We start from the raw sequence: 14594 nt of genomic DNA, 5'->3' as shown, positions 1-14594 counted from the left end.
AAGGCTCCGTCCTCAAGTTTCCTTGGAAATAAGCCACAGGCTAACTGTTCTGTGACAACAGCACACTCGCTCTTCCTGTTTTGTGTGGCCGCAGTGGAACGGAAAAACACAACCATCTGGGAAGGCAACGCTTTGATTATTTCTCATTCTCATTTGAAAACGGCGACGTCACAGCGAAGCCCGAGCGCGGGATCAACGCTGCGGTCTGAAGCCACATAAAAAGGGCTGAGATTGACGACATATATATATATATATATATATATATATTCTATCTTGTGGCACAAACACAAGACTAAACAACAGGCTGTGGAGTCGCTGACTAATGTCGTTTTGTATTTTCAAACAAAATGTACTGGGAAACAAACTTCATACAAACGTACTGGACACGTTCATCCATCCTTACATTCATGAATTCATGTACAGCATCCTTTTATTATGGACTTATTTTCTTCCATGTACTCAATCATATCATATTTCAATCTATAATCCATCCGTCCTTATCTATTTTTGACATTTTTTCCCCCATCAATCATCCAACAGTCCATTAACTCTTCCATACATCTTTAATTCATTCATGAACCCAAAATTATTCTTTCATTCTTCCATCCATCATGAATTAATTCTGTAAATTACGTATGACTTCATCCGGCCCAAACGTTCATCCTCTGATCAATCAATCCGTTCACAAATGCATTGATTTCCCCTTGTTACCTCCATTCAAACCAGCTCTCCAATATATAATCAATGCATCTATTCGCAGATGGCGTTTCTGCCATTATTCCATCTATCATCCAACAATCCAACCATCCGTCCATTTAATTCATTTATGAACACAAATCTGAAATTCATCCATGGCTCCATCTCTCAACCTGAATGTAATGATCCATACGTGCTACAATCCATCCGTCATCATTTAACAATCCATCCATATATCTATGTCTTTATTGAACTTGAAACACACACACACACACACACGGTCATGTGACAACCTCCAGGCCGCGCGGTGACTCCGAGTCTAATTTTTTTTTTGACGAATCACGGAACACTTTGCCTCAGGACGAACCATAACAAACAACTGGTCCTTCCAGAGGAATTTACAGCATCTCGGCAGTGTTTACAGACACAACAGTGCGGCTGCTATTGTTTTTCAGCTACAGTGTTATGTCCCGGAGACACATGTGTGCTAGCATCACAACCTCCATCTCTGCCCCGCGTTAGTTTGGTCTTCTCTCAGCTGCTCGGTTTAGGACAAAAGTGTCGACTGTGTACGTCTCTGAAAACACGGCATATAAATGCATGCACGCTGCGTTGGTTCCACTGGGAGGAGAGCACTTTAAGGACAACCCCCCCCCCCCCCCCCCCAACACACACACACACACACACACGTTATCGTCATGTGACAGTTCATGTATTGCGGTCGCTCTGTGATGAAGTGCCGCAATTAACTTCCTCACTCTGTGCACTTTCACTCAGCGTGCCTCATCAACCCCAGTCTCACTTTATTAAGTCTATATCAAACACAAACGCAGTCTAATCAAACTGCCCTCGATAAATCCTGCCTTCACAAAGTTAATAAAGTTTTTAATATGTCGTCCCACTCATTTACATTAATGAGGGGCCGGCCATGGCCTCTTCATACATTGCTTCTCGTGTTATTGGATTGAAGCGGCCTGTGGGCGAGCAGAGCCTATAGTTTCTCCACGTGCAGCGCAAAATAGACACCGAGACAACCTGAAGCCACAGTTTCATCTGTCAAAAAAAGTCACAAACGCAGCGCTCTTCCTGTGCCCATCGTGCACTGCAGGGTTTCTGTTCCCCTTAAACCATTCATTTTGTTGTGAAATATTTGCAGGAGCAGTGATGCAAGACGCCGTAGAGGAAAAGGCAAACTTCTGCAGCAGACTTGATCCCAGTGTGAACACCAGTGCATGTGGATTTATTGTAGCCCAGGTGTGCAGTAAAGGTCAGGCCCAATGTCCAACCACACAGGCTTGTCCAGTATGAGAACATCCAAGTGTGTGAGGGGCCCCTTTGCGGCCATTCTGAGCGTTTTATGGCCGTAGTTTCCGTATAGGTCAGCATCTTTGCAACAAAACTCAATAACCAGAAGAGGGTAAAGGACCTGGTATACTTCGACGTGTGCAAACTGAACTTCCTCCCCACCAATAGGTGGAGTATTGAGCCCCGCTCACAAACCGGAAAAAAACTATTTCGGCAACAGAAGAAGTCGCCAAAGATAGTCATCCGACCCTCGACCTGGCGACATCTATGAACCAGATGTGTTTGAGGGAGCTGCAGCATCGTTTTCTTCTTCTTCTTTGGTAGGAATGCACCATATTCCCTGCTTACAGACTTCTACTGCCACCCAACTGTGAAGTGGGACACTACAGGACCCTGTCGCACGAGTATACCGTGGCCTTTAGAAGATGCTCCAAAAAGCTCCAGGGTGCAACTCCAGTCACGAAAACAATGCTATAGTACCTGTAACACATCCATTCATCCATCATTTACCGCTTTATCCTCCACCAGAGGGTCGCGGGGGGTGCTGTGCCTATCTAAGCTGACATTGGGGCGATAGGCGGGGTACACCCTAGACAGTTCGCCAGTCCATCGCAGGGCCACATATAGAGACAAACAACCATTCACTCACACTCTCACACCTACGGTCAATTTAGAGTGACCAATTCACCTAATCCCCATATCGCATGTTTTTGGACTGTGGGAGGAAGCCGGAGAACCCGGAGAAAACCCACGCACACACAGGGAGAACATGCAAACTCCTTGCAGAAAAGCCCTTGTTCCGAAGTTGTTCCAAACGAGGCTCGAACCCAGGAACCCAGGTCTTTTTGCTGCAAAGGCAAGAGTGCTAACCCCTACACCAACCGTGGGTGTGAAAACACAGCCTGCAAAGGCAGACTCTTTGTCTATTGGAAGAATGCGAAAGGGGAGTTGCTCAGGTATAAATGTGGAGGGCTCTCGATGCTCAGGGTCTTTTCTCCAGCCAGGTTCACTCCTGTGAAGAGTGACCTTTTCCTTGCAACGAAAATAAAAAAACTTGTCGGCCGGCAGAAGTTCTCTGCTCTTTCATTCTTCACCAGCAGCAGAGAATTTCCCCCCAACACACCCCAGATATACGACACGTTTCAGGTGAGCCTGCAAAGCTTTCTGAAAGGATGACACCAGGACCGTATTCCATAACAACAAGAACAATGACACACTAAATAATGTGAAATGGAAGAGAGTGTAGAATCGCCTCATTTATGTATGAATGAAACTGCAGGAATGTCTGGCAGACACAGAACACTTTAATGTGTGGAATCTTGCCCACGGACGACAAACAAAATTGCATCAAACTCAACCTCAGGACACATTATTCACCCCATACGAAGGTGTAAATAGTGGAATGTGCAGAGTAAAATGTAAATTACAGAAAGTTTTGTGCTGCTGCCTGTGTGTGTGTTTGTGTATGTGTGTCACGCACACTGTGCCAGTGCAGCTTCACGTAGGCGGAAACAGTTCAGCCAAACTCCTAAAAAGATGTCCCAAATTATCCTGCCACCGACGCACGTTCCTCAGCCGAGCCTCTGCTCTATTTTGCCGCACTCTGCGGGGATTCGCTTTGTCAGGCCGCGCTATTTCAGACACCGTGGACGTGAGACAAGAGCGGGGTTTCTTGGTGTCGCACCAGATTGTGCTGACGGAGGCAGAGCCGACGGATCTGAACACAAGTGTGTTACCGGTTCTCGTTTTTAAAAAAACGTCTGTTCGCCCGAGCACAAACCGCTGTCGCTCGGGGAAGTTTCCGAGGGAGTGAGAGGTTGTCGACTCTTACGTAGCTTTTGAAGGATTTATTAATTAATCCGTGTAAACCCCCTGTAATTTAATCCTTACAATATTGTTTATTAGTCTGACAACATGAAGCTGCAATGTCAAGATGTTGATTGTTTCCAAGCTGGGTAAAAAAAAAAAAAAAACTCCAATTCCCCCCCCCCCCCCTCTCTTTCTTTATGAATCACCCGTGTCATTTTAAAAATGCTGTAATTAAGGATCATAATTACAAACGCTGGGTCATGAGGAGGGGTGAGGGTGGGGGGGTTGGGGGGGGGAGTGGTGCAGGGAAGACATTTTCTGCCACAGATGTCTGAAACGTACCCAGCGTTTGCCTGTGGACGCCAGTGCTTTGGTTCCTTTGTTTGGCTGGTGAAACGACAAGACATGTTTCACAGCACTGGAACATGTTTTTCCATTTTGGTCCAGTAATTAAATTATGGGACTGGAAGAAAATGGGCAGGCAGTGACATGCTATCTGATGGAGGAGGGGGAGGAGGAGGAGGAGGAGGAGGAGGAGGACTGGAGGAGGAGGACTGGAGGAGGAGGGTGTGCCATTCTAACAATACATTTCAATTAGGGGATGACTCCTACTGCCCATAGCTGTACGTTGTAGAGGGACGACAGAGATAAATGCTAATGACAACAATACGACAAGCTAAGAAACAAAGCTCATCACACAATATTCATTAGCTTTGTGTTACAGTTGGTTATTTTGTAAAGACACTAAATTTTTCCCCCAAAAAATGACTCAAGTGTATCGGATTGAGTGGCACCGAGGGATGGGAATCGGTATCAGTCAGTGTCAATATCGGCCCGATATTAGCCAAAATCACTGGATCGGCTATTGGACAGTATATAACACATGTGTCAAACTCAAGGCCCGGAGGCCAGATGTGGCCCGCCACGTCATTTTATGTGGCCTGCGAGTGATTAATTGGTCTTAAAAATCTGTGTTAAAATATTGTCTATGCTGCTTTAAGGCATGCGTTGACCATAAACTACATTTCCCACAACTCATTGCGATTGCGTTACCCGCAAAGTGACGGCATCCTGCCACTAGATCGCAGTATATCATTGTATATGCATCATGCAACGAGTGAAATAAGTAGTAAATACAGAAAGTTATTTAGCAATATGTTACGGAGTAGTTACCTTTAGTTTACATTATATTTGGTTACATTTAGTTACGTTTATTCTGTATGACAGTTACATCTGGCCCTTTGAGGGTAACCATTATGCTGATGTGGCCCTCAGTGAAATTTAGTTAGAGACTCCTGGTATATATACCTTGCATGCTTCACTCAGGCACAGACGGTAAAAATGCCAATATAAATCAGCAAAAGCAATTTTAGCTTTTAGCTAGTTTGGGCTGTTTATTACAACCATATTGTTACACAGTTGGAGAACAGCTTCATACGTTCATAAATGGTCTAAAAATGACCGTATCGGACCGATAGCGGTATCGGTAGACGCTTGAGTTTGTGATATCGGTATCGGGAGCATCCCTGGTAACCAAGTGTGCAACACGGTAGTAGAAGTAGAAGTTTATAGTAACAAAAACAGCAGTGGAGGCATCAACTGAAACGATTCTCATCCACTTTGAATGGAGCGGCATTGAGTATTATAAAAAACGGCATTGTGGGTCATTTTCCTTGCTTCAAAAGTCAAAAAAAAACCTTACAAGCGGTTGTGCTAGTGTCAGCCGATCAAAGTATCCTTGAGATACTGAACCCTGGGTAAATGTAAACGCAGAGCAATTATTTCCCTACGGCAACAATAAAGTACAATTATTATTAGTATTATTATTATTATTGCTCTACAAAGAGGCGCCAACCAATCACATCCTGTTTATGAGTTTGAGCACAGATATTACACAGCACAAAAGGAGCTTTGTCGTCAACCATGACAGACACTGCTCTACTAAACTCAGATAACTTAAACAAGCTTGAGGCCGGCCTCATATCAAGTGTTCATAATAACACAGATAATAAACTCATGAAAGGTTCTGTCTGAGGGAGCTCTTATTGCTTGCTCAATTTGTTCATCTTGGGTTTCTTGTGATGATTGTAAGATCCTTGAGACAATCTACACTCTTAGAAATAAGGGTTCCAAAAGGGTTCTTCTACAAGCTGAGGTTCCACCTGGGACCATTTGCTTCTGAAAAACCGAAAGGGTTTTTCAAGGATTCTTGGTAACAGTAATGGTTCCAGTAAGAACCATTTTGATCCAGAGAACCCTTTAAAACCCCTGAATAAAGGATTCTTGGTGGAACCCTCCAAAAGGGTTCTTCTATAAGGGCTGAGGTTCTACCTGGAACCATTTGCTTTTAAAAAACCCTTTCCCAAAGAATAGGGTTTTTCAAGGGTTCTTGGTAACACTAATGGTTCCAGTAAGAACCATTTTGATCCAGAGAACCCTTTAAAACCCCTGGAACTTTTATAAAAAGGTTCTACCTGGAGCCAAAAAGGGTTCTCCTACGAGGACCAGCCGAAGAACCTTATATGGTTCTACTTAGCACGTTTATTTCTAAGCGTGTATGTTATGCTTTGGCTACTATTGACTGAATTCAGCAAAGAAAAACCAAAAACATGGATCAGGACACACACACTTTACCACAGAGCCTGTGTTTGTGTCATTATTAAAACTCCTGCTGCTGTGAAAAACACGGCAGATACAAAAAAATCCATCCTTTGCAGTTGTTTCTTTTCCCGGAGACAGAATAACGGAGTTCCTTTGCACCATAAACTGAGTCATCATTTTTCTACACTAACCTGTGTTCCGGCGGTGAAAAAAAAAAAACACAGCGAGAGAAAGATCTACCGTGTGTCGCCGATCGATATAAACAAGGCCTGTGTCATTTTCCCAGCAACCCTTACACTGTGGAATCACTATGAACGTCCTCGTGACACGTTTGAGACACAAGCTCCAGCTGTAATTAATAGAAAAAAAACACGTTTTTTTTTTTGTTTTGCTTGATCACATTGGAAACTAATTAGGATTCAGTGTCTTGCTCATGGACACTTAAGCAGCCAGTGTGTGTCCTGATGAACCACAAGAAGAAGTTAATGGACCACATTTCACTTTTTAAAAACTGATGGTAAAACATTAGAATATTGTGTTGCCTTTTTTTTCTTCCCCCAATCGCGGCTGCACAAGCTGCAGGATCATATTTTGGAGCTGGCATCAGGAGCGGTGGCATCGAGCAGTGAAATAAAAACTCTAAGTATCATCTCAGGAAATTTTGAAGTGGGACTGCGGTCTCGCCAAAAGGCTTTACTCCCCGCCCCCCTTCTCCCCCACATTAATGGGCATATTTCAAACATTTTGACTGCCTCGCCAAAAACAACAACCGCTCCTGCCAAGTGACAAAGCCGTACGAGACACACGGCGTCATCGTCCAACATAAACTCGCACAACAAATCGGCAAAGCGAAAGAAAAACGGGCGACTGGTGAGGGTGAAGGTGGCTGCAGCAGGGTGGCCCACAGGCCTGAGTCCTCACTGCTGTCTGTGGAAACATTTGCTCACTTGACTGCGAGCTCATCGAGACGTGGAAGTGTGTGTGTGTGTGTGTGTGTGTGGCCACTGGAGATCACCGTGTACCGTTTCCCCAGAACCTTTTTCACGACCAGTAACAACACTGACGTCACAGCCGCGAGTATCAAGTGATGCCATACAGACTTTTGACTTCTTCTATCTCAAAATAAGTCCACATTGCTCACACGACCACCTCATCCTTCACATTTTCCTTTTGCCGATACCCAAGGAAGTCATTTTTTTTCCACCCTCGTCCTACTCTACCGTTCAAAAGGTTTGGGCTCACTTAGAAATGTCCTTATTTTTGAAGGAAAAGCCCTTTTTTTTCTCCATGATTATAACATTAAATGAATCAGAAATACACTCTGTACATTGTTAATGTGGTAAACGACTATTCTAGCTGCAAACGTCTGGTTTTTAATGGAATATGTACGTACAACCCTTAAATAAAAGTGCTAAGTAGAACCATATGAGGTTCTTCAGCTCGTCCTCATAGGAGAACCCTTTTTGGCTTCAGGTAGAACCTTTTTTTATAAAGGTTCCACCTTTTAAAAGGGTTCTTCCACCAAGAACCCTTTTAAAACCCTTTTGTCAGGAAAGGGGTTTTAAAGGGTTCTCTGAATCAAAATGGTTCTTACTGGAACCCAAGAACATTTTCTTTGGGAGAGGGTTTTTCAGAAGGACCAGTTGGAACCCTTACTTCTGAAGTCCAGATTTACATTACGCTTTCGCGACGTCTTTAGACACACCGCCTGGAAATCTGGCAGTATATGCGGTATATGCTAATTAGCGCGCGCTATATGCCCATCGCCTAAACCCTGACCTCCCGCTGCCGCGAGCCCGATGCGTTCTCTTTATACGCACTTTGAAGTTGTCGGGGACTCCAGCCGAGTTGTCGGGCGACCACTTCGCAGTTGTCGGGAGAAAGTTTGAAGACGGCGGCACTACGACAGCGCAAATTCTCTCTACACGGGGTTCCCGCTGTGGCGAAAAGCATAATGTAAAGTGGGCCTAAGAGTGTATAGAGGCCCATTTCCAGTGTTCTAATGGTACATTGTGTTTGCTAATAGCGTTAGAAGGCTATTGGATGATTAGAAAACCCTTGAAAACCTTTGTCCAAAGAAGCACAGCTGAAAACTGTTTTGCTAGTTCTTTGACGAAAGGGCAAAATGATTATTTTGAATGAATAATCATTATTTCTAATCTTGTCAATGTCTTGACTATATTTTCTATCCATTTTGCAACTCTTTCGATGAATAAAAGTGTGACATTTTATGGAAAACACCATTTCAACAGGTCAATGTTGTTGCCCGCCTAGGTCATGTGGACTATGTGGCATATTCATGGACGTAGCCTTAGCTAAAGTATGAAGCTTGGTTGAATTAACGGTGATTGTTGGACACAAACGGGTGGACATTTCACACCTGAAGACACTGGAGACACGAAAGCGCCGTCCACTCCTACATCACATAAGACCGAAAAAACATAAGGGAGAAACAATTAGCTCGTTTTCAGCCCCTACGAAGCCATGATCTCGTACATTACCGACTTATTCCAGCACATTAACCTACGAGAGAGTCGTTTAAGCGAACAACGTGCTGTTGGGTGGCGCACGTCGGTGCCAGACACCGACCTAAAAAAACCCAAAACTTTATCACCACGATTTATTGCGTTTCATTAAGTACTTAAACGGCATGATTGCGTACTTAAATTGCTGCTTGAGTTATGACGGAAAATAAGGTCATTGCATGAGGAGAATGAGGTGTTTTCAAGAAGGAGCCTTTCAACACGGGTGTAAGGTGGGTGTGTGTGTGTGTGTGTGTGTGTGTGTGTGTGTGTGTGTGTGTGTGTGTGTGTGTAATCCACTGACCAACACAAATATCCACTATCTGTCTGCGAGGCTAATGGTTTATTAGTCCCTTGGCGGCGCAACATGATCCAATAGTATGAGGAGGAGCCCGTCTGTGTGACCGCGTCGGACAGACAGTCGCGTGATTTACACACCGGCCGTTTATGGAGCTTTTAAAAAAGACAGAGGAGCCGACATAAAAGCCGGCTTATTTATGGTGAGGAGCGACACAGGGGCTGTTTGTGTGAATGCGCACAATCGAATGTGTGTTTCTGTGTCAAAGAGGAGTTGTGTGTGTGTGCGTTTGTGTGTGTGTGTGTGTGTGTGTGTATGGGTTATAAGCTCCATTACACAAGAATTTTTTTTTGAAGTTAACAACCCAAAACATCCTCCTGACTGATCTCTGTAGAACGAAGGACGATGCTGGGGACATATTGTATATCTTACCTTTTTTTTTACCTTAACTTAATATCCCATACATGTATGTATCTTGGTATAGGCTTTGTTTTTTTGCTTGTGGAGTAGTTGTAACAAAAGCAATTGATCATAATAATAAAGTGTGAAGAATAATAAAGAAATTATCTATTTCTGAGTCTGACTTTAGACAAACAGAGATCGTTAAAATAACCGAATTCAGAACTAAAGCCACGGGTCGACGTCAAAAGGAAGAATAATCTTGACAGAAATCTTGATTTTCTCTTTTTCTGTGCTTGTTTTTGCCCAAAAAAATTCAACAATAAAAGAGAGGGAAAACTGTATAAACTTTTAAAGCTCCCACAGAGTGGTCCTATCACATATATGTGAGTTATGGAGGTCTACTTACATACATTAACTTGTTTTTAGGGTCAAAAACCTCCTAATTGCCGCAAACCAGCCGATCAAAATCTCTCCTCACTGAAGCTCTCGTCAGTCGAGCTGTTTCAGTCCGAAATCTCACCCCCAGAAGACAGAAATGTGTTGTGATTGGCCATCCAGCGAGGGCTTTCTCAACTGTGTTGTGATTGGCCAGGAACCTGGAAGTGACGTAATTAGCACGTCAGCTCTCAGAAGCGCAGCTCCCCCCTCTGGAACAGTGGATGCACTGCTACTCGTTATCAAAACATTGTTTGAAACACCTCCACAACTGACGTTCTTCTTCTTCTTTGGTTCAATGTACGCAACCGGATGTTCCCGGACTAGTGCCCGGAGCAGGAGGACATGCTGTTCAGGAGACGGGATCCTTACGTCACGATTCCAGGCTTTTTCAGAACGCTTTCAGAGCCCGAGAATATGATAAAACCCAACGTTCTCAGCAGTCGCTGAACTGTTTGTTTCCAAACTTTAGGGCTTCATTAATGAGGTAATGGTGCAGATACACGCCGAAAAAACAGCGTTAATCAGAACTTCCGTTCTATGGGATGTTTAAACGATGAACATGAAGGATCGCGAGGGCCGCTGGTGCCATTCCCAGGTGACGCGGGGGGGTGCAGAAGGTGGGGGAGTTCATGCTGTCATCGCAGGGCCCACACAGACACAAACAACCATTCACTCTCACACCTACGGTCAATTTCAAGAGTGTCCGTTTAACCTCTCTGTGTGTGTGTTTTTTTGGACTGTGGGAGGACGAAGCTGGAGAAAACCCCCACACACACACACACACACAGGGAGGACGTGGAAACTCGCTAACCCTCGACACCAACAGCGTGGCCCCGTCTTTAAGGTCAAAAACAGCAATTATTTTCATAACTCGGGTAATCTGTCACGTGTTTTCTCGATTCATCGATGAGTTATTTGGTCCATAAAAAGAAGAATTTGGCAATGACTTCAGCATTCGATGAACAACAAGTATTTCAGATCCCAGTTCACGTTGTCAAATTGCCGTTTTGTTTGTTTTGAATCCCAATCCTAAACCCAAATATATATTTATATTTTCACTCAAAAGTGGGGGGGGGGGGGGAACAAAAATCGGGCCAATTTATGATTCAATTGAAAACAGTCCAACATCATTAGTGAATCTCCCACAGGGGGGAAACTCACAGTTCACACAAACACAAGACTAGAAATACTGATTCAATCCGTAAACACAGTTAAAGGAAATATGTACGCAACACGTGACGTTTGATGTCACACAACTGAACTCCACAAATCGCTGAAATGATCCATAACGCGACGCCGTCACCTGACATCACTCAGAACACTCATCTCTTCTTTAATCGACCAATCGAAGCGTCAACCACAGCTCCAGACAAACACATCTGCTTTTGTTTGCTTCTCTTTCAACTTTCCCTCCCCAACGATCTGAATCATCAGATTAAATCAGACCCTGCTGGAGCTTCTATTTCTCCTGAAAAAAAAACCCACAACAAATCCAGATGATCTCCACATTATTCCTGCGTATACAAACAGGTAAAAGTTTCCTCCAGATGAAACCAAAACTTATACATCACCATCAACATCTCAAAAACCCTGTGTTAGAAACAACCTCCACTTCTCTGGGAGCAGATGTGTAAACTCCTTGACCAATAGGGGGCAGAGTTTCATGCTGTATCCAGGCAGGATTGAGACGACAGGAGGATAGAGGGAGGGAGAGAGAGGGAGAGGTTGAACTCTTACTTGCAGTCTCTGTCCTCCAGGTCAAAATGTGGGTTGAAGTTGATGAGGATCTTCTGACCCGGCTCTGGAGCGGTTATCACCCACACGCACTGCTGCGAGGGCGGGTAGGCGCCGGGATAGCCCGGGGAGGTCAGGTAGTCCGCGATGTCTATCTCTATGTTTCCCCCACATTTATCTGCAGCACAGGGGGGAGGACGGAAAAAAAAAAGTTCATCACTTTTTGTGTTTTAATTTAATTTCATTTAATTTCATTTAATTTAACTCAAATCACGAGGAAAGTCTCATGCGTAAAGATGAAGGTTAGAACACCTTCCAGATGGACACGATCATAAATCATAAACCATCACACCTATGCCTTTACATATGTCAACATATACTGTGAGGATTTATGTGCCAGAAAAAAAAAAAAAAAAAGCCCAAATCCATACATTTGGAGCAGTAAATTCAAACATCTGTCAAAATGCCATCATCCTGAAAACAGGTGATAAAGACGCTGTGGATTCCTGCGTCTGCAGCCCATAATATGATGTGCGTAAATAAAATAATAAGCGGCTGCTGTTGCTGCTGCTGCTGCTTGTGCATTGTGATTACATTTCATTTCATCAATGAATGATTTATCCAAAAAACCAACATGTTGTATGTATCATATACAGAACACAGAAGAGTCGCAAACAAGGCGCGCTTAAGCGCAAACGCTCTCCGGCACTTTCTCTCGCAGAAAAAACGCGTGATATTTCTACTATAATGAACACGTTGTATCCATTTATATAGAGTTTCTACTGATTGTGAAGTACTTTATAACTATATTAACACAATAAACACAGGTCATGTGTCGTGTTTTTTTTTGGTGCATTTTGTGTAATATTTCCAAATTCTGAGAGGAATTGTTCAAATTGGATCCGCGCAGACGCTGCGGGCAGATGTGGAAACAGGTGAGAGGCAACCATGACGCAAAATATATCAACATATACATGTATATATATATATATATATATATATATAAATAATATTTATATATGTAAAGAGAGGCTGCCTGGTGTCAGAATGTCAGAATGTCGGAACCTACCAGTCTGTGTCAACGAGTCAACCAAGAGGACTTGGCTAAAAAGGAACAATAGAAATCCACAAAGCATCCTTGTCACGGATTGAGTCCAACACAGAAAATTAAAAACGATAAATTAAAGACAACAGCGTCCAGAGGGGATTTTTCTTTTAGCTCCAAAAACAAGAAGAAGAGAAGGAGGAGGAGGAGGAGGAGGAGGATTGTCTCAAAGGTAGAGATGTGGTGGTTGTAGGTTTTCCAGCATCCTGCGGGCTTCTTCAGCACCAGGAGCAGGAGCCCTGCTGCGTCTGACAGCGAGCAAGTTAGAAAAAAAATAAAAATCTCCCGGTAGAAAATGAATTATAATCCGAACACAGAAGCGAGAGTCAAAGGGGAAACAATCCGCTCGCCAACAGCGGCAGCTGTGCGCCAAAGACTCCTCATCAAACCTCTGACTTCTGAGAGCAGAGCAACGTCACTGACGGGGTTTTTTTTTTACCTCCAAGTCGAAAAGGGAACAGAATCACGAGTGGGTTCAAATAAAAAACAGAACAACATCGGAGCGCAGCTTCTCTCCTTCAGACCTCCAGCTCCGTCTCTGTCTGTCTGCGAAATGCCAGGAACACGATGGAGCCGCGAGAGTAACAGTGGAATTTCCACTCCCCAAAAATTCCTGTGTGTGTGTGTGAGAGAGAGAGAGAGGAAGAGAGAGAGCGCGCGCAACACAGCAGCGAGCGAGCGAGCGACCGAGCGCTGTGAGGAGCTGGAGCGAAGTGAAGCCCGTGCGCCCTCTGTGCGCTCCTGACGCACACACACACACACGCGCGCACACACACTCTCACACACACACACACACACACTTGTACTTGCTGCATACTGAGGACTGCGTTGCTGACAAAGTCAGGACCAGCATTTCCACTTTATAAATCAACACAATTACAAATATCTACTGCATGAATGACATCTACAAAGAACTCCTGGTTGCAGTACCACAAAATGTCTGCAGGTGGAGCCCCAGAGCAAAAAGGGCTGGAAAACTTTTTAGTTTATTTATTTATTTTTGTAATTTTAGGTCCAAAATTTGACAAAAACGTCATACTATACTATGTCGTCCAAAATTTGAAAAAAGCTTTGACAAAAAAAATTTGGTCCAAAATTTTACAAAAACGTCATACTATACTATGTCGTCCAAAATTAAAAAAAAAAATTAACCCTAAATTTTTGGTCCAAAATTTGACAAAAACGTCATACTATACTATGTCGTCCAAAATTTGAAAAAAGCTTTGACAAAAAAAATTTGGTCCAAAATTGGACAAAAACGTCATGCTATACTATGTCGTCCAAAAGTTTTTAAAAAAAAAAAAAAAAAAATTTGGTCCAAAATTTGACAAAAACGTCATACTATACTATGTCGTCCAAAATTTAAAAAAAATTCACCCAAAATGTTTGGTCCAAAATTTGACAAAAACGTCATACTATACTATGTCGTCCAAAATTTGAAAAAAGCTTTGACAAAAAAAATTTGGTCCAAAATTTTACAAAAACGTCATACTATACTATGTCGTCCAAAATTTTTAAAAAAAATTCACCCTAAATTTTTAGTCCAAAATTTGACAAAAACGTCATGCTATACTATGTCGTCCAAAAGTTTTTGAGAAAAAAATAAAATAAAAATTTGGTCCAAAATTTGAGTACAGCATGTTATAGCAACCTGAGGAAGTGATTTCAATGAAAACAAAGTGAG

The 14594-nt window shown here is 43.2% G+C and overlaps 1 protein-coding gene across 1 annotated transcript in view; it reads right to left on the bottom strand.

Moving 5' to 3' along the window:
* Window positions 1-12941, bottom strand: part of LOC310926982 (neuropilin-1a-like) — a gene marked incomplete at both ends in the record, with an annotated part of 100485 nt that extends 87544 nt beyond the window's left edge. The window contains 2 exons of the mRNA XM_083889213.1: window positions 11809-11983; window positions 12875-12941. Coding sequence (XP_083745339.1) covers window positions 11809-11983; window positions 12875-12941 — 242 coding nt within the window. The remainder of the gene's footprint in view (window positions 1-11808; window positions 11984-12874) is intronic.
* Between the last annotated feature and the right edge of the window lie 1653 nt (window positions 12942-14594).

This window comes from Microchirus variegatus (genome assembly GCF_963457635.1).
Source record: "Microchirus variegatus genome assembly, chromosome: 5".
Taxonomy (NCBI): domain Eukaryota; kingdom Metazoa; phylum Chordata; class Actinopteri; order Pleuronectiformes; family Soleidae; genus Microchirus; species Microchirus variegatus.
This window is presented reverse-complemented; position numbering and strand designations above follow the sequence as displayed.